Below are 22101 nucleotides of genomic sequence, written 5' to 3' on the forward strand. Positions count from 1 at the left end.
GCACATGTGTGTTTCTTTGTATTCCTCCTGCGCCCCTCTCGGGGCTATTAACACTCAATTACAATCGCCGCGACACGACGTGTTTCCTGCGGCAGGCAGAAGCTTTGATCTGCCAAGACTACACTCGCATCAGGCATCAACTTTGGTCTACTATGACTACACTCGCATCCTACTTTTGAACCATAGTCTGGTTTTTCATCTCAGCTCACAACACTCTGGCATCCACTCACTCTTCATTGATCTACTTTCTCTGGCCCCTTTCTCCGGCCCGCTACGAGTTTGCTCTACCACGAAATCAAGCCAGTTTGCCTTCCTTCTCCGCTTTTCCTTGACAGCTCTGCCACCTCTTTGTCACTCCCACACTTCCTAGCCCTAAGCCGAGTCTCGTCCATTTCGTCTCGACTCAACGCATCTTCAAACCCTCCCCCCCCTCCTCTCTTATATATATATATATATATATCTATATTTATATCCCCCCATTATTACCACTATGTCGTCCCCGGAAGCAGCCGGCCAAAATGATTCCTTCCAGTACCTGGTCTCCTTCGGCCCCGACGCCAATTGCACCCTCGCCCTATGCCCCGTCGAAGCCTCCCTCCAGGGCTACCGGCCCGCCTTAGGTGCGCAAATCGCCTTCATCGCCCTCTTCGGCGTCTCCATGCTCATCCACCTGGCCCAGGGCATCTGCTACCGCACCTGGTTCTTCGCCAGCATGATGGCACTCGGCTGCATCGGCGAGATGATCGGTTACGGCGGGCGCGTTTTGCTATACCAGAACCCCTTCTCCTTTAACGGCTTCATCATCGAGATCTGCTGCATTACAATCTCACCCGTCTTCTTCGCCGCCGCCATCTACGTCTCGCTCGCCAAGGTCTCGAATTTTTTGGGTCCCGAAGCATGCAGGTTTCCGGTCAAGACATACGTGTGGGTGTTTGTGCCGTGCGATATCGTTAGTTTGATCTTGCAGGCCGTGGGCGGCGCGTTATCATCGAGTTCGGTGGGAAGTGACAAATCGGGCGAGTACATCACGCTTGCAGGTCTGGCGTTCCAGGTCTTCACTCTTACTATCTTCACCGCTATGGCGTTAGACTACCTCTTCCGCTACAAATCGTACCGGAAGTCTCAGCAAGTGGATCAACGCCGGATCCTCTCGACGCGCCTCGGGATCTTTGGCATTTTCTTCTCGGCATCAATTCTCTTTATCTTCATCCGTTGCTGCTACCGTATTGCCGAGCTCAGTGAAGGATACAGTGGGTCAGTCTTCCACGATGAACGTCTGTTTATTGGGCTAGAGTCGGTGATGGTGATCCTGGCGGTGTTCGCTTTAAACATTGCTCAACCAGGTACGGTTCCGTCCCAAGCAGGGAAATTCTCGTTTCTCATACCAGTTGCAGGCTTCGCATTCCAGAACCGCACTCAGGAGGCCAATGCAACCTATGGTCACCATGTTGAACTCAAATCCAGCTCCGAGCACAAGTCGTCACAAGTGTTATGAGGTGAGCTCATGAAGGATGTTTGGGCGAAGCTCTCTGTTACGGACCCCTTTTGAAGAGTTGATAGAATAGAGAAGGGAGACCCAAACAACTTGGATAAGAAGTGATAGGAGTTTTACAAGGTCTAAGACAACAGGATGAATCATGTGATAGGTTACAACACTGGGAGTCAAAGGACAAGTATCTCTCCAAAGGGAAGACAACTGCTTGTATAGAAAAGGGGTACCTCTTGGATAGAAAGGGAATCTTACTTGTAGAAAGAGGATACTTCTCCATAGGAAAAGGAAGGGAACGACTATCTCTTGCCAGATCGAAGTCTTGGAATATCTTGCTTTCCTGAGGACCTAGGATCCTGAGACCTAGTTCACAGTCTAAGTTACTTCGCTAGCTGTTGTTTTATCAATATAGGGTTTGCCTTACAGAAAAGCTGCTGTTGAAATAGTATAGTCTGGTGGTGTTTTTATATATCCTGACTCTAAAATTCTTCAAACTAGGTTTATCTATTAATTAGATTAAATAAAGATATCTATTTAGCTCTACTATCTTTTTACTGGAAAATTTTTATAATGGAATGTGTCTTTTGGCGCAATTGCTATTTCTACGCGCTACATTCTCAATTAATCCATGGTTCTTGTTCGAATGTTCAGGGGAAGGAATTGCTCTCCGGTGGCACTCTCTCAGAGGCTAATCAAGAATTATAGCATGCGAGATAAAAAACCGGGCTGATGTTATCTCGCGCTTGGACCATCAATGGTGAGTCCCGTGCGATGGGTTGGAATAAAATTGCAGGAGCAATGAACATGGATCTACGTTTGACGTAGCCATTACGAGCGTCCCTAACTTAGGGACAACGATACAGTCGCATAAAGCTATTTTAGACTATTCGCGCGATTAAATAGGCTTTAAATAGTAGACAGAAGTGATTCACCTCTCGAGTAATATAAACAAACGGAGGGCGGTAGTGGCGATTAGTCTGCTAAGAGGAGGCTTAATTATATACCTCTCAGTGAAATTGACACCACTTGAATCTAGGGCATTATTATAGCTTCTACTTGGAAGTTCCCAGGAACCTAGATACCGATTACGAGCGACTTTGTAGTGGAAATTTACGTATGTTAACAAAATGGCGTAAAGTCTGACGTTCCCAAAATCATTCAGCGGCTTCCCTATCTGGAACAGTGACTGCATCAACCAATCAATCATCTACCTAGTTCCTAGGAGCAATCTCTTCTGAATAATTCTAAACCGTGGAGATGACCAAATGTAGAAAGATGATGCCTAAGTAAGATTTGCGGTCTTCTAGTATGTTCATGTGATACCTGCAAATCAGTTCGCAATGGCTTCTAGGAGCGTGCAGATGATTTAATAGGTTAATCATCCATCAGGCTTCACCGAGGCGCAATGACTACCAAAATAAAACATGAGGTTGTTGATGCCAATTCGTATGGATGGAGTGGGGCCAATCCAGGCAAACCTTCACGTGGATAGGGCTAGCGTATTGCGTTTTATTGAGGTGTCCTTATGCTTAGTGTGTGCTTAGTAAGTAAGTCAGAGTCCAGTCAGATCAGGGTAGTTACTTAGGGGCGTGCTTAGTTCTACTTAGTGAGCAAAAGCGGCGAGGGGCTAAGCACTAAAACGGAACAGGAAAGCCCCGACCTGGCATAGGAAATCCGGTATATAGGAGATTTTTGAACTAAGGGCTGGAGGGAAAGGATTTGTAAATGCCTCATGAATTAGGCACCCAATTTACTTTTAGGACTCCTGGACTTGAAGGCTTCCTGGTGTCTGTTGATGTCACTTCTGTCTCTTGTTCTTGCACGTTCCCGCCAGGAAGGCTAAGGCCATGTCTTATGTCAACTGTGGGGCGATCCGATGCAGGAAAAGCTTCAAGTTTTGTATGTACTTATGACACAACCTCCAGCTGCTTCCCAGAGCTGAAAAATCCTCAAAATCTATGAATAGATATTGACATCTCCTTCCTATGGCTCATCAGCCACAGTTTAATGGGTTATTCTGAATTAAAATGAGGCTGTGCAGTCGATCCACGGGCCCCCTGGAATGAATTTGAGGCGGTGCTTCATTCCCCCTCCTCAGCCCCGCTTGTTAACCCCCGAGTGGTGCCGCGACTCTGATGCGCTTAGTTAAGTTGCGCCGTGTCGCTCCTGACAATTAAACCGCTGACTTCCATATCTTCTGCTTCTTCAACCTCCTTTCCATCCCTCATACCTCTTCTCCTATCTTCCTTTCCATCAATAACCACACCTACTTTCATCATGTCGCATTACGGTGGTCCTCCCCCCAACCAGTATGGTGGTAGTGGTGGTGGTGATTACTATGGCCAGCAACAGCAACACCAGGGCCAGGGTTATTATCCGCCTCAACAAGGTCACGGTGGTCCCCCACCGCAGCAGGGCTATTATCCTCCCGATGTGAGTCTACAATCGCGACAGCAGATACATACTCTCTCCAATGCAATGAAATGCGCAGCTTAACAGAGCCATGCGCCACCATACTTCCCCCGGAAATACAGCGCTAACTTATATCCCAGCAGCAACAGCAGCAGCACTACGGCCAGCCTCAATATGGCGGCCAGCCCCCGGCTCCTTACGGCCAACACCAGCAAGGCTACGCTCCCCCACCATACGACCAACACCAACAGGGCCAGTACCCCGGCGGTGGTCCCTACGGACACAACCAGCAAGTCCCTCCTCAGGACCGCGGCCACTCGCCCTACCCCCCTCAGCAGGGTCATGAGCAGTACCAACAAGGCGGCGCTAGTGCTTCATACTACGGCGGTGGCGCTCCCCAGCATCAGCAGGGGTATGCTCCTGGCCCGGGAGGTCCGGAAGGTGATCGGGGTCTTGGGTCCACGCTCATCGGTGGCGCGGCGGGTGGGTTTGCGGGTCATAAGATGGGTGGTGGATTTTTGGGGACTGCGGGTGGTGCGGTTCTTGGTGCGGTGGGAATGAATATGGCGACTCATGAGGTGTAAGTTGACCCATCACTGGACTTGGTTTGATGGGGTTTGAGGTTTTTGGGATTGAAGCTAATGGTGATTGTATTATACAGGAAGAAGCACAAGAAGGAGAAGAAGGAGAAGAAGCATAAGAAGGATAAGCACCACAAGCGCCGTGGTTCGAGCTCCAGCTCTAGCTCGAGCTCTTCGAGTGATTAAGCTTTGCTGCAAAGCACCCAGGGCTTGCTTGCTTCCCCTTTACACTGTCATGTGCATTGTTTGGATCGCTAGCGAGTCTGGAAAATCATGGAAGAGAGATTTGTGTGCCGGGCTGCACGGCCATGCCAAATGATTACCGAGGAAACTATGATTACCTGTGACGCCTGACTCGGCGGGTCTGGTGATGGCGACATGCGATATTCTTATACCCCCTTTTTGAGTGCGTTGATGCTGGCTTATGGTGCTTGAGGGATCATTCTTTCACAGTCTGGCTGCTGTCATTGCGTCTCGTCTTTTATGCGTTAATGAGTTTCAATGCCTATCAAATTCATTTTTATCGTTCCGGAAAACCGTGGATGGAGTAAAATGATGACAACTCGAGCGCAGTAGGATTGCTGAGATACGCTGATCAAATATCTTGGGGTATATCGAATATAAGTACAGTGATAGTTACAGGAAGCGTTTTGATAGTGTGATCGAGGTGCCACAATGATACAGCGTTATACCTTCGACTCTTGCCTAGAAGGTTCCAAATTCTCAAGTGGAGTCTCGGGCTTGGTCTTGTTCCCGGCCTTGGCTTTATTATCAGCCGGACTTCCAAAGACATGATCGAGATCGGCCTCGGTGTCCACATCAAAGGCCAGCTGAGGCATGACTTTGGGAGTGTCCCAAATGAAAAACCACTTGTTCACCGCGACACTATACTGCATACGGGGAACGAGAGACGAAATACGCCTCCACAGACGACGCATGAACCGATCGGTAATTTCATGCGGGCGACCATTCGAAAACTCGCGGAAAGTATGACCTTTCTGAGGACCTTTCGTCAAAAAGTCCAGTAAAGGGTCATTCTCCTCCTCAATGCCATTGCCATGCGATGTCACAGGTTTGACCGGCCTCTGCCGCCGTGGGGCCCAGGCCACGGTTCCCTGAATCAGCCCATCTAAAATTCGAAGCTCTGCATCTGGAATTGGCGGTAGAAGAGTTTCCAACATATTCCCATACCACTTCTTCCGGATGTTGACTCGACGAACTCGAGGCACCGGTCTGCCCCAGCTGTTTGCCTCGGGAATTGGGGGATGCAAGTTTTTCAGTGCAGGCCGAATACGTGATGAAGACAAGACACCATTGTGCATTTGAGATTTTGCAAGACTCATGATAATCTCTGGTGGTTCCCAGCCATCTTCGAATTGGATGGGTTGAGCAATGAGTTCTTTAACGGCCTCGGTGTTCTGAGGAATACTGGGCTTCATCAAATCGGCCAGCAATTCATGTCTTCGTTTGCCTGTGCGACCATATGACATGAACAGAATTCTCTCAAGTGGACGCTGATAGCCCTGATTCGCTCTTTGAAGGACAGATAGACCATGTCTGGCCGGCCGAGCTAGATCGGGGTCAGAGCGGTGCGATTTTTGAGATCGACGATAGCGATGCACGACATATTCACGCATGTAATCCCGAGCAATGGGATCAGGGAGATAAGTGCATTCTCGTAGGGTAGCCCGAAATAATGATCGCCATACTATAGAGTCTGGGGTATGTAAGGGCCGGGATACTCGTGTCGACGCCATAAGTAAGAAGTGGAGGAGGCCCCGAACCACCCAAAAACGGTGAAAACGCGAAAACCTTGGCGGCACAGCGTGTCACGGGACAGACGCGCCTCTTTTCGCTCTTTCCACCACCAAGAGAACCCCGCGACCTGCTCTCGCCTTGCATTGCGCCTTGGATCTTGATCTCGATCTAGTATTCTGACACATTCTTGGTTCTCTCAGATCAGTTCGGGGCCTTCCTTTTATGGTACCTGTCCTGCGCTTGTTGCCGCTATCCCGACTGAACGGGTGGTAGCCACGCGCCTCCTTTTGCTCGCGTCTTCCCGCCATCCGGTAACTATCTCCACTCTCCAATATTTCCTACCCTGGTCACGATTTGCTGGCTGGCTTGCTGACTGTGCTGGAAGGACTTTTGCAGCATGTCCTACTCACAGAGTAGCACAGGATCAGCAAACGGTTTAGCATACAATATTCTTCACAATTCACAATCCCTCTCGTCCACCCCTCGCGCGACTCCGCCGCCGCCGAAAGCTCCGCAAATGTCCTCGTTCGGTGTCTCCAACGGCGCCTCTCGTGGCAGCTTCAACGGGAACTATGATGGTGGAAATGATTATGGGTCTATGATGCCCTACCAGGAGGAATTCAAGCCACAGATCTACCGAGTTGGTTACTTCGCTGCTGACGCTGCTGGCGTGGAATACTAACGGGATATCTCAACTAGGCGGTATACTCTAATGTCTCCGTTTATGAGATGGAGGTCAATGGAGTCGCTGTCATGAAACGTCGGTCCGATTCCTGGTTGAATGCGACCCAAATCCTGAAAGTGGCTGGCGTCGTCAAGGCTCGACGCACGAAGACTTTGGAGAAGGAAATCGCTGCTGGAGAGCATGAGAAGGTTCAAGGTGGTTATGGAAAGTACCAAGGTACCTGGGTCAACTACCAGCGAGGCGTTGATCTGTGCCGAGAGTATCATGTCGAGGAACTGCTGCGACCATTGCTGGAGTACGATATGAGCCCCGATGGCTCGGGCGGTCCTTCCCAGAGCACCCTTGATACCCCTACGAAAGAACAAGCCATGGCAGCGCAGCGCAAGCGTATGTACAGTGGTGCAGAGAATCGGAGCATGCCTCAACCCCAGCAAGGAACTTTCTTCCAGAATATTTCCCGCACCGCGGCGACTGCAGTCAATGCCATCAGCAAGGCCCGCTTCGACTCTCCAAGTGGGAACAGCCGACGACCAAGTGTCATTCGCAAGCCATCGCATCAGATGAGCAGTCAAGAATCCATGGCCTTCAGCAGCCAGCAAAGCATGTACAACATGTCCGACAGTGGATTCAGCAGTCTACAGAATCGCTTCCAGCCACATGACGACCGCGAGGAATTTGTGGAACCCCCACGCAAGCGTGTTCGCTCTTCATCACATATCGGCCCACAGATTGGGTTGCACAGAGAGCCATCCAATCTCTCCATGCATGAACCCACCCCCACTGAGCCTAACGAATCATTCTATCAAGATCTCGACCTTCCGCCGCCGCCAATGGATGATGGACACAAACGTGGTGCCGAGGCCATTCCCCCTGCTTCAGATCCCGAGGGTTTCCAAAAGCAGAAACTGATCATGACTTTGTTCCTTGACAAACGAATCAAGGACTTTTCCAACCACCCAGCCCTCATGCAATTGACTGGAGAAGACCTTGAGATTCCTCTTGACGAATACCGAAACAATGCCCTCCATTGGGCTGCCATGCTGGCACGTATGCCACTGGTTCATGCTCTCGTCGCAAAAGGTGCGAGTGTCGCGCGAGTCAACGCCGCCGGCGAGACTGCTCTGCAAAAGGCGGTAGGAACCCGGAACAATCTTGACTACCGAAGCTTTCCCCGTTTGCTTCAAGTGCTTGCGCCCACAATCGATATGGTCGATTACAGTGGTCGAACTATTCTCCACCACATTGCTGTCATGGCAGCCACTGGTGGAGGCGGACATGTCTCCGCAAAGCACTACCTTGAATCCCTGTTGGAATTCATTGTCCGGCATGGTGGAATTACTTCCACCGCTAATGGCGATCACTCACAGAATGGATCACAGGGCAGCGAGGTCATCTCTCTGGGCCGATTCATTTCAGAGATCGTAAATCTACGTGATGAGCAAGGTGATACTGCTCTGAACCTTGCTGGGCGTGCACGATCAGTGCTTGTTCCTCAATTACTGGAAGTGGGCGCAGATCCTCATATTCCGAACCACACCGGGCTTCGACCTGCTGATTACGGTGTCGGCGTTGACATGGTGGATGGAAATGGTCAATCGCAGCAAGCCGGTGGTCGAAATGATACATTCATTGATCAGCTTGCAAAGTCCAAGAAGGAGATTCTCGATGGTAAGATTCAATTTGAGTGCTTGATGGCTTTTAATGATTTATGCTAATTTATCCCAGCTGCGTTGTCCCAAATCAATGCAATGGTCGAAGAAGCTCTTGGTGGTATTGACCGAGACCTAGCGTCCAGCATCACTCAAAAACAAGAAAAGTTTGATCACTGGCACTCCAAAATCCGCGAGGCGGCCAAGGCACGCCAGATCGAGCAGAAGCAGTTGGATGTGTTGAAGCAGAAAGGTTCAGAGCGAGTTGAGATTGACCGACGTATTAAGAACCTAGAGCGGTCTTCCGAGGGCTTGTTGGGCACATTGAAGAGTACGCCGGGAATTGACTTTGCTCGGATTGCCGTTATTGGTGATGCCGACAAGAGCTCCGGAGTGGATCCTGCCACGTTTGATGTCTTATTCGGGGAGACATTTGACCCGTCTGCTGGGTTCTCGGCCCAACAAGTTGCTTTCTTGGCTACTCTTCCTTCACCGGATGGGCTTAAGCGTCGCACTCGATGCTATCAAGAGCTGAATGTTGGCCTCACAGCCGAGGTTGACGCTCTCAAGGCCAAGAATGCAGTTCTTGGGCAAAATTACCGTCGCATGGTGATGGCATGCACGGGTTGGTCAGCCGAACAAGTGGATGAGGCGGCCGAAGGTCTGACACAGTGTGTCAAGGAGCTGAATGACAATCCTGTTCCTGAAGACGAGGCTATTGAGATTCTCATGCGGGATCGTGGACAGGACTGGTAGTTCTCTTAATTGTTATGATTATTGTTTGAGCGTTCGGACGGCTTTGTGGGATGGCGTTGTTTGTTGCATTGTTATCATATGATTCGAATACCCGGGTGGCCTACCTCAATGTCAATTTCGCATGTTTAGTATCTACTGTCTTAATACATCATGCACTCTTGTACAACTTTGCTTTTAGTTTATCTTTGGGTAGCGTGGGGGTACAGGCTAAATGCTGAGTAGATTACCCGGTGCAACGGCCTGGGGTAGTTAGCCCAAGCCAGCCAAGTCCTTTGCCAATGCCGAACAAACCGTTTCTCCAATCCCCCCGCAATCGGGCTCCATTCGGAGAGCTATGCGAGTGAACTACCGGCAAAAGACCGGTTGAACGCGATGGTCATTCCTTATAAGAAGGATGTCGGTTTACTTTCCGCGCTGACACGGAAACCCCTTCTCAATAATTGTCAGAACTACAAGGCCTCGCAACCATGGCCAACGGAATCCTTCAAGTGAAAGAAAATACCATTATTGATGGCAATGGAAAGCAAGTCGTCTTGCGAGGCGCTGCGATCGGAGGATGGATGAAGTATGCAAGCTTTCCCCTCTCAATTTCTGTCCTCAATCAAATGCCGGATGAGTTGCCATACTAACCGATCCTAGTATGGAGAACTTCATCACTGGATTCCCCGGTCATGAACATCAGCATCGAGCGGCTATGCGCCGAGTCCTTGGAACTCAGAAATACGAGTTCTTCTTCGATAAGTGGTTGGAGAATTTCTTCACTGATGCGGACGCCAAGTTCTTTGCGAGTTTGGGGCTGAATTGTCTCCGGATTCCGTTTAATTATCGTCATTTTGAGGACGATATGGCGCCGCGGGTTATTAAGCCGGAGGGGTTTAAGCATCTTGATCGTGTGGTTGATTTGGTTCGTTTCCCTCTACTCTACTTACATTGGTGTTGGTGTTGGTATTGGTGTTTCGGTGAGGCTGATAAAGGGAGCTATTTAGTGCGCTGCAAATGGCATCTACACCATCCTGGATATGCATACCGTGCCCGGCGGCCAAAATCCAGACTGGCATTCGGATAATCCTACGAGTTATGCTGCGTTCTGGGACTACAAGGATCATCAGGATCGGACTGTTTGGCTTTGGCAGCAGATTGCCGCTCGATACAAGGATAATGTCTGGGTTGCTGGGTATAATCCTCTGAACGAGCCTTGTGATCCTCAGCATGTGCGACTACCTGCATTCTACGAGAGAATTGAGAAGGAAATTCGGAGCGTTGATCCTCATCATATACTGTGGTTGGATGGAAATACGTTTGCTATGGAGTGGAAGGGGTTCGATAAGGTGCTGCCGAATTGCGTTTATGCTATGCATGATTACTCGGTACGTTGCAATGCCCTGATGCACCAGCGATAGGGTCATGATACTAACTGGTGATTGTTTAGACAATGGGTTTCCCTACCGGTGATGCCTACAAGGGCACACCCGATCAAAAGGAAGTTCTTGAACGACAGTACCTCCGTAAAGCAGAATTCATGCTCGAGAACAAGACCGCAATCTGGAACGGCGAATTCGGTCCCGTCTACGCAGACCCAGTTCTCGACGCCGATGCCGAAACAATCAACCAACAACGATACAATCTTCTCGGCGAGCAACTACGGATCTACGACAAGTACAACATCAGCTGGTCAATCTGGCTGTACAAAGATATCGGCCTACAGGGTATGCTCTACACCAATCCAGAGAGTAAATGGAACAAGACCATCCAGCCACTCCTGGAGAAGAAGCGCCTATTCTGGCTGGATAAGTGGGGACAGCGACCTGCCGCAGAGCCTGAAGCTGCTCTTCGACCTTTGGTGAACTGGATTGATAGTGTTAGTCCGACGGCTAAGTATACGTATCCCACTCACTGGAATACGGAGATGCATGTTACTCGCAATGTGTTTAATACTTTCCTGGCGGCGTCTTTTGCGGATGAGTTTGCAGCTTTGTTCCGGGGGATGGAGGAGGAGGAACTTGAGGAGTTGGCGAGGAGTTTCCATTTTGATCAGTGTGTGCAGCGGGATGGGTTGAATCAGATTCTGAAGGATCATGCTCGGGCGTTGCAGTGAGGGAATATAGTTGAAGCGATAAGAAATTCTCTACATGACTTGTGTGTATCTCAAATCCAAAGAGGGGTATAGATGTGCGTGGTAATAGAATCATGAACTGACCCAGACTTGGTGTATAATTAATATCCCCACGCACCCTTTAGTATCCACACACTATCGATAAGCAGAAAAATCAAAAAGATCGCGGGGTTTCGCACTTTCACCCGGTTGAGGCTTCGTGGAGTCAAGCGACGCAGTTCGGCCCTTTAGATCAAAAGACTCGACACACTTCGTCGACATGGCCGAATCTGTCTACCCACACACGCTCAACGGCGTCTTCGATGCCCCTCTCAACGCCCGATATGACCCCATTCGCTTGACCTCCGACCACATCGTCCCCATTCTCGAGCTACCCCTCGCACGAGAGGTCCTCGGCCTCGATGCCTCTGACAGCGAGGCGATCGCGAAGATTGTCAACTCCGAGATTTCATATACTACCTTCGTTGCCGACCAGGCCCGCGCCATCCTCAAAACCCCACGCGACGGCTTGACATCGGAGCAAATACAATCGCAGCTTGTACATATTGGTCTGGCGGCGCTGTTCACTTTCCTCCAGTCCAATGTGACTGGACCGCCCTTGGAATTTAACTCGGCTGAGACGGTTCTTCCTTCTTCTCTGCGAAGCGATACCGCTATACTCCGAGGTGTGCGGGCTAAGATCATCCGTGATCTGTCGGTGGATGGAGAAGCGGCTTATAAGCTCACGCCCAACCCTGAGCTTTTCTCCGTCGCCAAGGCTCTGCTTGTTGACGCGAGTGTTGATGGCTCAGTTCCAGCAAAGATTGCCCGTGTGCGCACCAATTTCCTTCACCAGAAAATGCTCTCCGAAGTCACGAGCACATTGCAGGACGAAATATATAAGGACCTGGAGGTTCTGGTCAAGGCAGAGCTTGATGTAGAAGAGAGGAGTCGGTTCTTGCTAGAACGGGCTATCATTAATACACACCATGGGTTTGATGGGAAGGCTCGGGCGGATCTACACCAGGCATCCCAGGTCCGCAACTTCGAGTTCGCTTTGACCGGAAAGCTGGGAAAGCGGACCAAGTTCCAAGATCGCGATATCAGTCAGCTTGTGGTTGTGGCTAAGAGTGCCGATGTGACGCCCAAGCCGACGGAGCTATCTGGTCCGAAGAACGTGGATCTTAACGATGATACCCTCCTTGAAGCCATTTCGTTCGCGGACAAGAAGTCATCGACTGTATCCGATGAGCTCCCTGAGGGCCTGCAATCCGTTGATCCTAATGAGCAACCAATTCTCAACCCCGTGGACTCAGCCATCTTGCTGGCCATGGCGTCCGCTATCACCAACACGGCCCCCGAGAACGGTCTGACCCGTGAGGAGACACAACCTTATGCCACCCGTGTTTTGGAGGGTGGTAGCTCGAACTGGCAGATCTATACAGAGGCACTACTAGTTCGCAGTCGCGTGGAGGGTTTCCGCTCGCGTACCGTCGAGAGATCTGTTCTGCAGATGCAGGCACTTGTTGATCAGGTCATTGCGGATACCGCCACAGCCGACTCTGCTGCTCAGCAACCCTCTTCCGATCCTACCACTTTCCTGCCCCGGCCCGAGAAGTCCGAGTCAGCCCCTGCTGCTGACCGACTGGAGTACATTTGGCTGATGAACTTCTCTACCCGGTGGAACTTGGAGGCTGAATTGGCCAAGCGTTGGGTTGAGCTGGGTGGTCTCCGTACTGCTCTTGAAATCTACGAGCGGTTGCAGATGTGGGCTGAAGCTGCACTTTGCTATGCTGCCACCGAGCGCGAGGCTAAGGCCCGGACTATGGTTCGTCGTCAGCTTTACGAGGCCAAAGGCTCTGATGAAGATGATGAGAATGAGCAGTTCGAAGGTCCGGAGCGGTCCACACTACCGGCTGATGCACCCCGGCTCTTCTGTATTCTGGGAGATATCGAAAAGGATGAGACGCTGTACGAGCGTGCCTGGGATATCTCAGGACAGCGTTATTCCCGGGCTCAGCGGTCTCTTGCTCGACACTACCTGGCTCTCACGCCGCCTGAGCTGGAAAAGGCCGAGGCTGCCTACCGCAAGGGTCTGCACGTCAACCGTCTCAACGAGAGTTCCTGGTTTGCCCTTGGATGCGTGCAGCTAGAACTCCAGAAGTTTGACGATGCTGTCGAATCTTTCACCCGCACCGTTCAACTAGACGATACCGATGCCGAGGGATGGAGTAACCTGGCCGTCGCCACACTACGCTCAACGACCCCTGAGCCCGCCCCAGAAGTCGAAATCGACGAAACCACAGGCGAGAAAATAGTCAAGGAGACCGACCCCCACAAGCGCAAGCGAGACGCCCTCTCCGCCCTCCTCCGCGCCGCCCAACTCAAGCACAGCGAAGCCCGCATCTGGGACAACGTGCTCACAGTAGCAGCCTCAATTCCACCACCCGCAACACCATTCCGCGACGTGATCACCGCCCAGAAGCGGATCATCGAACTCCTCGGCGAAAAGAAGGGCGAAAAATGCATCGACCTCCCCATCCTAAGCATGCTCGTCGACTTCCTCATAACAGCCTTCGACTACGACTCCCTCCTCATCCAATCCGACGACGGCCCCGTCGTCCGCACAGGCACTATCCCAGGCCAAATCATCTCTCTGGTCGACAACAACATCGTCCCCCTCATCACCCACTCCTCAGTGCTATGGCTGCTCGTCTCCCGCGTGGAAATGTTCCGCAACAGACCTAGTCGCGCACTAGACGCCCACGAAAAGGCCTGGCGTGCGACAGTCGCTGCCTCGGCGCAGGGCGCGTTCCAGATGGGCGATGAAAAGCCTTGGATGGCTGTTGTTCGGGCTACGGAGAAGTTGGTTCGTGATGGATATGCGCGGTATGGGCCTATGGATCATGAAGCGAAGAAGGGTGAGGATGGCGCGGAGGCGGAGATGGTTATGCGGGATTGGCGGTTTAAGGCCCGGAGTGCTGTGAGGGGAATTATGGGGAAGGGGAAGGACTTTTGGGAGGATTCGGAGGGTTGGGAGTTGCTTAAGGTGTTGCAGGGTGAGGTTACTGGTAACTAGAATATACATGCTTGTATATCCAGCCTTTGATGAAAATAGATTTTATGTTTATGATGACTTGAAATAGCAAGAGGCAATAGACAGGAGGGTTGACCTTGACTTTCTGTGGCCTGAGGGGGATCATGAAGCAAAATACCTAAAGTTAACCGTTTTCCTAGTTACTTATGCGCAGCATCTGAAAATCTTTCTCGGGTCATGGGAGAATGGCTCATTGCCTCGGCCGTCTTTCCTCATAGCATTAAAGTTCAGGTGTCAGTCCTAGCAGGTGTTCCTTCCTGCATCCGAATGTCGCGTCTCTGCCGATTCTTCTCCCTATGGTTCGCTCTCTACAAAACCAAAAATGTTAAGAAAAAGTGAGTGGTATGCTGTTATTTTTAAACTGCCATGATCAAATTTTGGCATGTCACCAAAGATGCATTGCTCTAACAATGATTAAAAATCCAAAAAGCCACAGTCGGAACCGAAATCGCTAATCGGAATATCTGAAAGCAAGAGCTGGCAGCAACACGAGGATACTCAGATCCACCTGGGGGAGCTTTCATCTTGTCATCAAAACTCGTCTGAGGTGACACCGAAGCTGCCGAATTTGCGATCCCTTGGGTCTCGCTCTTGGAAGCTGAATTCGGCTCCAGCGAGGATATAGAATCATAGCAGGGCTCACGTTTTGTAGAAGTGTGAGGCACACTAAAGAGAAGCCGATACCCCGTGATGTAAATGATAATAATCAGCGGGATCTCAAGGGCATATGAGAGCTTTTCCCCTGTCAGCAATATACACTGGGAGGAAATAGTTCGAGCCAAGACAAAGCCCAGAATGTTCGGCATGAAGAGTTGCCCGAACACTTGCATTCCTTTATAGGTGATCGGAGCAAATCTGGCAAAGTCTTGGGAAGCTTGTCTGATCCGTTGTTGTTTATACAGCAGGATAAATAGCAACCTGGAGAAAAAATGGGCCGAGAAGATTGGAGTTAACACGCAAGATATTTGGTATGCATATGTGAGAAGACCTCCAAGTACATTGTCCTTCAGGATCTTCTGAGAAAGTTGGAGCATCACTGGGTGTATGTCGGTGTGAAGTAGCCGGGTGATCAACGCTTGCTCGATGTACCAAGCGAGCGACATGATACGCAGCGCGATACGGGATATAATGTAGACAAGACAGCGCCAGTGCCCACACGTCCACTTGGCTGGACGGATATTCAGGGAGAGAATCCTTTCGAGCTTCGAATCAAGCTCTGGATTCAAGGAAGACGCGACAAAATGAATATCTGGATCGGAGTTTTTGGACCAGAGCTGCTGTATGCGGTCGCAGAGATTATCTTTCAGAAGAGAAGGCTGTGCAAGGTCTCTATTGTCTTTGTCTTGCCCAGTCACATTCTCTTTCGCTGGGTTATCGGCATGGTCATGGACGCGATAATCAGCTGCGGAAACAAGCATAGTACAGCGAGGCCAGCCTCTCTGAACGAGAAAACCATCATGTGAAGAGTCTCTGTAGAGCCATAATAATTCGGCCAGCACAGGTTCAGCGACGAACAATGCCATGACGACATGGAGCCATTGATAACTGCTCGACGCTAGCAGTATCGCGTATAGTGACAGTGTTACCCCAATGAGGAAAACGCGTCGCGCAAAACGCGGCCAGACCCCGCGTCGAAGGTCAGACGAGTCTGATGAAAATTCGACGTGAGAGACAAGTTTTAAGCCGGTTTTTATCTCGGCGATGTTCAAGAGTCGCAAGTGGAGCAAATAAATGACGAAACTCGAGACCATTCTCAGAGATCGAAACGGGGAGAATGACAGGATATTGTGTTTGACATCTTCAATGAAGGTTTGCCGTCCGCTGGGTTTGATGATGTTGCTGATGGTGGCAGTGAGCAGGAAGCTGATAAGTAGATGCGGAGTGTCTTTGGTTGGGAGGTTCATTGTCCGCTAGATAGGTGAGTGTTCTCTCCATATAATGATGAAGAAGACAGCGAAAATGAGAGGGAAGAGATGATAAAATGCAGTTCAGGTCAGGGCAGGAGGCTACAATACTAGTGTCTCCACCGGCGTACTGTATCCGAGATTACCAGCTAGTTACAGTATTACACCCCCGCCTGCCGCGAGCGGATACGGGAGTTATGTGCTAGTGATTAGGCCTAGGAAAGCGTACAGCCTACCCTTCCTTGAAGAGGGGGGTTGTGGTTCACGTTCGGATTAGAGCTATTGTAATACATAATCAATACCTGATGTCGGAAGTTGTAACGCTCAGAAACGGAGTTAATTGCATGCCGACACCTCCTTCGACACCAATTAAGCCGCAAGTTCTTCGACGAGCACATCTTGTATGTAAATTATCATCAAAACACGAATTTTCGAGAAGCACCGGTAGCGGCATAATAGAGAAAACATCCTGATTTCTCATTTACCTTCCATCTTCCGCTTCACCATACCACAAAAGCTCTCGAAAAGCACGCTGTCTGTCCCTTGGATCCAACGAATCAATACTTGGACTTCTTTCGGCTCTGGCTCCTTCCCTTGGTGTAGCTTTAGTTGGACCCGAACACCCAGCGCAACTTCTTGCGGGATATCATCCATATGCCCAGTCCCTGCTTGTGCTGCAAGCTTCATCTTCCTTCGAGCCTGTCTCGACCACACATTTTCAGATGCAAATCCCACACCGGCACTGATGCTCTTGTTCCATTCCCAGTACCAGGGGATTGACTTAAGTTCAGCGTTCATTGTGCTGATAGCAGTATCGATATTCGTCTCAGTGGGAAGCGTGAAGCTGAAATCAGCTGGGAAAGGAAGCAAATGTTTCGGAACCCCCGGGATATTCCGTGCCACTGACTGCGATTCATTAGCATATATTGTCACTAAATGCGAAGGATGCGTGTAGGTAGGTGTCTTACCATCGCAGGTCGCCGATTCCCCCAAGACCACGCCACAGCCCACCGCTTCGTTTTGCTGCCTTGGACAAACTCGGTTACCGCGTAGTTGTAATTATTGTGCTTGATAAGTAGCTCAACAAGTGTGGTCACGCTACTGAGTTTCCCAAGCATTGATGTGTACCACTGAATCCGGTCTCGTAGGTGTAAGCTCTCATTGATCATGCAAGTGACGAACTCTACTTCGCCGCCGGGCGCGATCATTTCCACTGCTGCTCCGGTGCACGCTGAAAATGGGACGTGTGATTTTGTCTCTGCTGAACTCAACATCTCTTCTTGTGATGTGTAGAATGGAGGGTTGCACATGGTGAAGTCGAGGCTAGGTTGACCGGTGTTAGTGTCGAGATATTTTGGAGAACATGAAGACACTCACGTTTTGTGGTCGAATTCGTCAAGAGGGAACAAAGGGCCTTCTGGGTCAGTCTTGACGATTTGGATGCGTGACTCGAGCTCGTTTAGGACGACATTCTCTTTCGCGGTGCGCGCATTCTGCTCGTCGATATCTGGGATCCGTTAGATTGGTCATTGTAAAGATGTTCAACGAAGGCTGACATACCGGTAGCGATAAATTTCCAGTTTGTGCGAGTTTTGCAGCCCAGCAGGGGATAAATGCTACAGCATCCCGTTCCACTGTACATCGTTAGTCTCAGGACTGAGGGGTCTCGAATTTGGTGGAGACCTACACATCAAGTCCGACGACTTCTCGGTCCGGGTCATAGGAATCTTTGACTGTCCCAGCTGTTGAGTCAAGGAGGTCTTGTACCCAGATAATGTAATTCAGTCTGTATCGTCAGAATTGGAGGTCCCAAATTTGTTCTCAGAGAGCTGTTTACATACCTGTTTGGCACCTGTAAAACCAGTCAGCCTCAGCCTGTTGGTCTGAGAAGATAAAATGAGGACTCACTGGAGGACAAAGCCGATCATTGGGAAGCTCGACCTTGAGCCCAAAGTCATGCTCTAACAAACTGATGGTCAATTGTCTGCAGTCGTTAGCGTGTCGCGGTCTTGGGTTGCTGTGGATTCACATCCAAACTCACCTGACCGCCGCTTCATCGTGAAAATCCAGCTGCCCATTGAATCTCAAACTACATAATATTGTTAGATCTGAGCCTTTTTTGCGCCGACTGGCGAGCCTCACATACTGCTTGGCAAAGTCTCGCGATTGCAACGCGAGAGCTGCAAAATCGATGTCATTCTTGTAAAGACTCCGGGCGCGTTCCATGAAATCGAGGCAATACGTTAGACTAGAATCTTATAGAAATCGCAGATCCGCATCAAAACTTGGATCGCTCTCTTCATTCAGCAACACTTTCTGCTTGAATGAGACGAAAAGAATCGCTGGACTCGCTGTGAGGAGAAGTCTACCGAGGAGTGGTTGCAGAAGTGCAGTTGTATGTCGTGGGTCTCGGTGGTGATCCGAGAAGACTTAGGTTTCTGCCTAAGGCATCAACTTTGAAGCCACTCTACAACGTCATCACCACACCCGCCGTCAAGAGAGTCTAAAACAAAGACAGATTATAGATGCATTATTTGTTTCCAAAAATTAGATTAAAGCTCGGTTTTTTTCAATCAAGACTACGACTCAGATCCATACATGCCAAGGCGCGATCCCCCGTGTCCTCCATGGAAAGTACGGACTCTAACATTGTATATATAGTGCCAATCAAGTTTCCATCTCTGAAGACATTGTTACTCTCTGGAAATGACACTCATTCATTTGATAGGTGGTACCTACCTAAAAATCAACAGAGGCAAAAATAGACAGGGGCGAAAATCTACTGGCTGAATTCACCCACATTCAAAACAGTGCCAAAACCATTAGAAGGCTGCAATCGCGTAGGAGATAGGGCTTTTCAGCCATTGTGTTTGATAATTTCCACTGCAGTGAGTTGGAATACTTGACATTATACGTCCATGACAATGTCGAATAAATCTCAGGAGGTATTGGGTGCAGTCGTCCCCGAGAATATAGCTAAGCGAGAGTTCGAAGATGTAGTCAATGTCCACTTCAAGATCCTACGACTAATTGAAGAGAATAGGGAAATCTATGATTCCTTGAAACCCTTTTGCTAACTCAAAATCTTCGAAAAAGTAATGGTCAGAAATTTGTGGGCTGGAAAATTGCGCACTGTGTGCTCGAGTCTGAAGTAACAGGTTGAGCGAGTTGAGGGGGATCCTCGCAAGACCGTTTTCTATAAACGTACCGGCTGGATCCATCTCGGCCAAGATCTTGATCAAGAATGCAAATGGCGCTGGGCCATTATTCGTATATTCGTAGGTACATGATCACTCAATCATATTCTAATCCGCACCGTCTTAATCAAGTTGGTATAACAAAAGAAGAGTCGCTACCTCACCTTTGCTATCTACTTATATCACCGATTGCCTTTAAGTTGTTAGAGCCCTAAGAAAGAGTCTTGAGTCTACGAATGGGAGGAAATCGATGAACGATAGAATACCTTCACATTGGAGGACGTCTACCAGCCATCAGATCTTCCATCATTCTCTGATACACTGGCTTCCTATCAAACGGAATCTTGTCGGGCTCAGTCAGGCAGCTCAAATCATACTCCCCTCCTTTTCCAGCCGCTTCAAGAGCCAGATATCCAGGCGCATAGAATTCAATATCCTGTTCAAATTGTTCACGATCGCAGTATACGGTATGCGGCGAGGGTGGGCCATTTGGTTCAGCCACTGATACTAGGATATCCACGATAGGTAGATCCATATTCATTCTATTTCCGCTGCTCCGTTAGTATATGATAGAAACGTATAGTGAGATAAACAGTGCAAGGTGTAAAGCGAAACGTACGGTTGATTCTGATATCCATGACCGCCAGGTCTTTCCCGTACCTGTTGGACGTCTGCTCTCCCATGTATAAACAGGTCGTTCACGAAATGATACATATTGAATGGGCGCAGTGGAGCTGAGTCCTTGATAGTTCCATCACTGTTAAATTTGACGACCGCGAAACGGCCGGTTTTCAAACCCTCCTGATCAACTATCATAAAGTATCGTTCATGAGGACGGTAGAGTACCGTTCCAGTGCGGGTCATATAAATAGCAGGAAAGAAGGCATTCTCAAGACAATACCAGGGAAGAAAATCTTCAGCGGAACAGGTACTTGTGGTTTCTGGGTTCAGAACCGCTGCTGTAGGTGTAACAATATCGAAAGGGAGACAGTGTCCCGATTCAATATCGTAACGATAAAAGAGAATTGCGAGCTTGACCCATCGCGCCCGATTCTCTGGATGTGTCTCATCAATAGATGCGACGGAAATAACATGCCTCGTTTCACAAGGTTGCTGGGTATCGTAAACGTGTTTCAACGCCTCAGGGGGGTACTCAAGCCCATTGCCTGGGGCACGATCTTGGAACGACTAGAATGGCATCAACTTCTGCTAAACGAATGCTTGAAGATAATGGATTGGTCTAACATCACGAAAATCTTGCGACTCGGAAGCCCAATTTTGAACTAGGGCTCGGCGCTGGCGTAGTTCGTACTCCTTGTCGTCGTCGCTGATATTGGCCCGGTCGCGTGGAACCCAGTTTTCTTGAACAAAAAGTAGCCAGCCTTTGACTTCTTCTTCAAGCTCGTCCTGAGATAGATCTGTTTCGGGATGAGGTTTGATCTCGCGGGGAATGCCCCCGGGCCAGTGAATTGTTGTCATAATTCTGTGTGACTGTTGGGTTTTCGATATTAAGGCAAAAGCTTGGAGAAAATTGGACTGGTTTTGTGGCTTTGGTGGCTCATTTACAAAACCCATATGCGAGCACAGAGAGTACAGAGGAATTTCATCTGTATCGTAAGGTTTTGTTTTGAAAAGGTCCAATCAGGCATCCGATAACGGCCCGGAACAAACCCACTTTTGGTATGTATACGATATCCGAGACTAGCAACCAAGTTATCATGTCTAATGATTCTGGGGATGAAGGACTTTAGGTGGCTTTCGTGTAGGGTTATAGTACCAGGTATAGCTCCTTATGTCGGAAACAGGAGCGATGGAAATCACGTCGGGTAGACCGCGCTGATTAAGGCCTCCATGTCAGATATGAGGAGGAATCATTGAGACATGATCATCTACTCAAAGAAAACTCCTCTCGAGGGTATGATGAAAAGCGATGACCTCTGTTCTGATCCAGTCCGGAAGTATGTTCTTGCTCAACTAGTTATACGCAAATCAAACATTCGCCAGATCAGCCTCGCTCAATTGGTATGACTCCTTCCCTAAATCCCCGTAACGCGGTATCTATCTCCAATAATCCCTTCCTCCCACAATTCTGGGGACAGATCCAACTTGTCCCAGTCCATGATGACATCCGTGATCGTCTGGGCATCGGCCTCGACGCGGGTCTCCCAATAATATTCCGCTGACCATCCACATAAAGCAGACGCAACTGGCCGCCGGCCTCGAAGGCCTTCGAATCTGCCACAAGAATGTACATCGCTGTCATTGTGCGGAGGAGGTCGACAGCCTCGACTTCAATAAAGCGATGCGGATCATCCCTCCACCGACCGGACTCTTTCTACTTTGTCATGCTGACGGAGGTCTTAAAATGTGTTCGTGACATCTCCACAATCTGTCGTTATGGATATCGCTTGTACCCGGCACTGCAGCCTCGGGCATGATGTATACGCGCTGCCAGTCGACGCCAAAGTTGAAGAGAGTTGC

The 22101-nt window shown here is 49.6% G+C and overlaps 9 protein-coding genes across 9 annotated transcripts; 5 read left to right on the top strand and 4 right to left on the bottom strand.

The window, feature by feature from the left end:
- Positions 1-490: 490 nt before the first annotated feature.
- N7473_003347 (RTA1 domain-containing protein) lies at positions 491-1495 on the top strand (the record flags this gene model as incomplete). The annotated part of the gene is made up of 1 exon (XM_057149287.1): positions 491-1495. One exon carries the CDS (start codon positions 491-493, stop codon positions 1493-1495), a length of 1005 nt encoding a protein of 334 aa, XP_057012941.1.
- Positions 1496-3766: 2271 nt separating this feature from the next.
- On the top strand, positions 3767-4668 carry N7473_003348 (putative glutamine-serine rich protein MS8; the record flags this gene model as incomplete). The annotated part of the gene is made up of 3 exons (XM_057149288.1): positions 3767-3922; positions 4042-4481; positions 4563-4668. The coding sequence occupies 3 exons, from the start codon at positions 3767-3769 to the stop codon at positions 4666-4668; spliced, it is 702 nt and encodes a 233-aa protein (XP_057012942.1).
- Positions 4669-5168: 500 nt separating this feature from the next.
- Positions 5169-6119, bottom strand: N7473_003349 (uncharacterized protein; the record flags this gene model as incomplete). The annotated part of the gene is made up of 1 exon (XM_057149289.1): positions 5169-6119. One exon carries the CDS (start codon positions 6117-6119, stop codon positions 5169-5171), a length of 951 nt encoding a protein of 316 aa, XP_057012943.1.
- Positions 6120-6637: 518 nt separating this feature from the next.
- Positions 6638-9531, top strand: N7473_003350 (putative APSES transcription factor (MbpA); the record flags this gene model as incomplete). The annotated part of the gene is made up of 3 exons (XM_057149290.1): positions 6638-6880; positions 6940-8593; positions 8651-9531. 3 exons carry the CDS (start codon positions 6638-6640, stop codon positions 9328-9330), a joined length of 2577 nt encoding a protein of 858 aa, XP_057012944.1. The 3' UTR covers positions 9331-9531.
- A 266-nt stretch (positions 9532-9797) lies between these two features.
- On the top strand, positions 9798-11425 carry N7473_003351 (glycoside hydrolase family 5 protein; the record flags this gene model as incomplete). The annotated part of the gene is made up of 4 exons (XM_057149291.1): positions 9798-9895; positions 9970-10234; positions 10317-10697; positions 10760-11425. 4 exons carry the CDS (start codon positions 9798-9800, stop codon positions 11423-11425), a joined length of 1410 nt encoding a protein of 469 aa, XP_057012945.1.
- A 277-nt stretch (positions 11426-11702) lies between these two features.
- N7473_003352 (tetratricopeptide repeat protein) lies at positions 11703-14501 on the top strand (the record flags this gene model as incomplete). Its single annotated transcript, XM_057149292.1, has 1 exon — positions 11703-14501. The coding sequence occupies one exon, from the start codon at positions 11703-11705 to the stop codon at positions 14499-14501; it is 2799 nt and encodes a 932-aa protein (XP_057012946.1).
- Positions 14502-14923: 422 nt separating this feature from the next.
- On the bottom strand, positions 14924-16423 carry N7473_003353 (uncharacterized protein; the record flags this gene model as incomplete). Its single annotated transcript, XM_057149293.1, has 1 exon — positions 14924-16423. The coding sequence occupies one exon, from the start codon at positions 16421-16423 to the stop codon at positions 14924-14926; it is 1500 nt and encodes a 499-aa protein (XP_057012947.1).
- Positions 16424-16900: 477 nt separating this feature from the next.
- N7473_003354 (DUF890 domain protein) lies at positions 16901-18649 on the bottom strand (the record flags this gene model as incomplete). Its single annotated transcript, XM_057149294.1, has 9 exons — positions 16901-17329; positions 17392-17746; positions 17801-17930; positions 17984-18057; positions 18111-18209; positions 18265-18275; positions 18332-18407; positions 18465-18512; positions 18570-18649. The coding sequence occupies 9 exons, from the start codon at positions 18647-18649 to the stop codon at positions 16901-16903; spliced, it is 1302 nt and encodes a 433-aa protein (XP_057012948.1).
- A 30-nt stretch (positions 18650-18679) lies between these two features.
- N7473_003355 (uncharacterized protein) lies at positions 18680-21099 on the bottom strand (the record flags this gene model as incomplete). Its single annotated transcript, XM_057149295.1, has 5 exons — positions 18680-18774; positions 19632-19679; positions 19909-20171; positions 20240-20808; positions 20866-21099. The coding sequence occupies 5 exons, from the start codon at positions 21097-21099 to the stop codon at positions 18680-18682; spliced, it is 1209 nt and encodes a 402-aa protein (XP_057012949.1).
- Positions 21100-22101: the final 1002 nt, after the last annotated feature.

Source organism: Penicillium subrubescens, assembly GCF_028828155.1.
Source record: "Penicillium subrubescens strain IBT 31985 chromosome Unknown utg000002l_segment0_segment0, whole genome shotgun sequence".
Classification (NCBI taxonomy): Eukaryota; Fungi; Ascomycota; class Eurotiomycetes; order Eurotiales; family Aspergillaceae; genus Penicillium; species Penicillium subrubescens.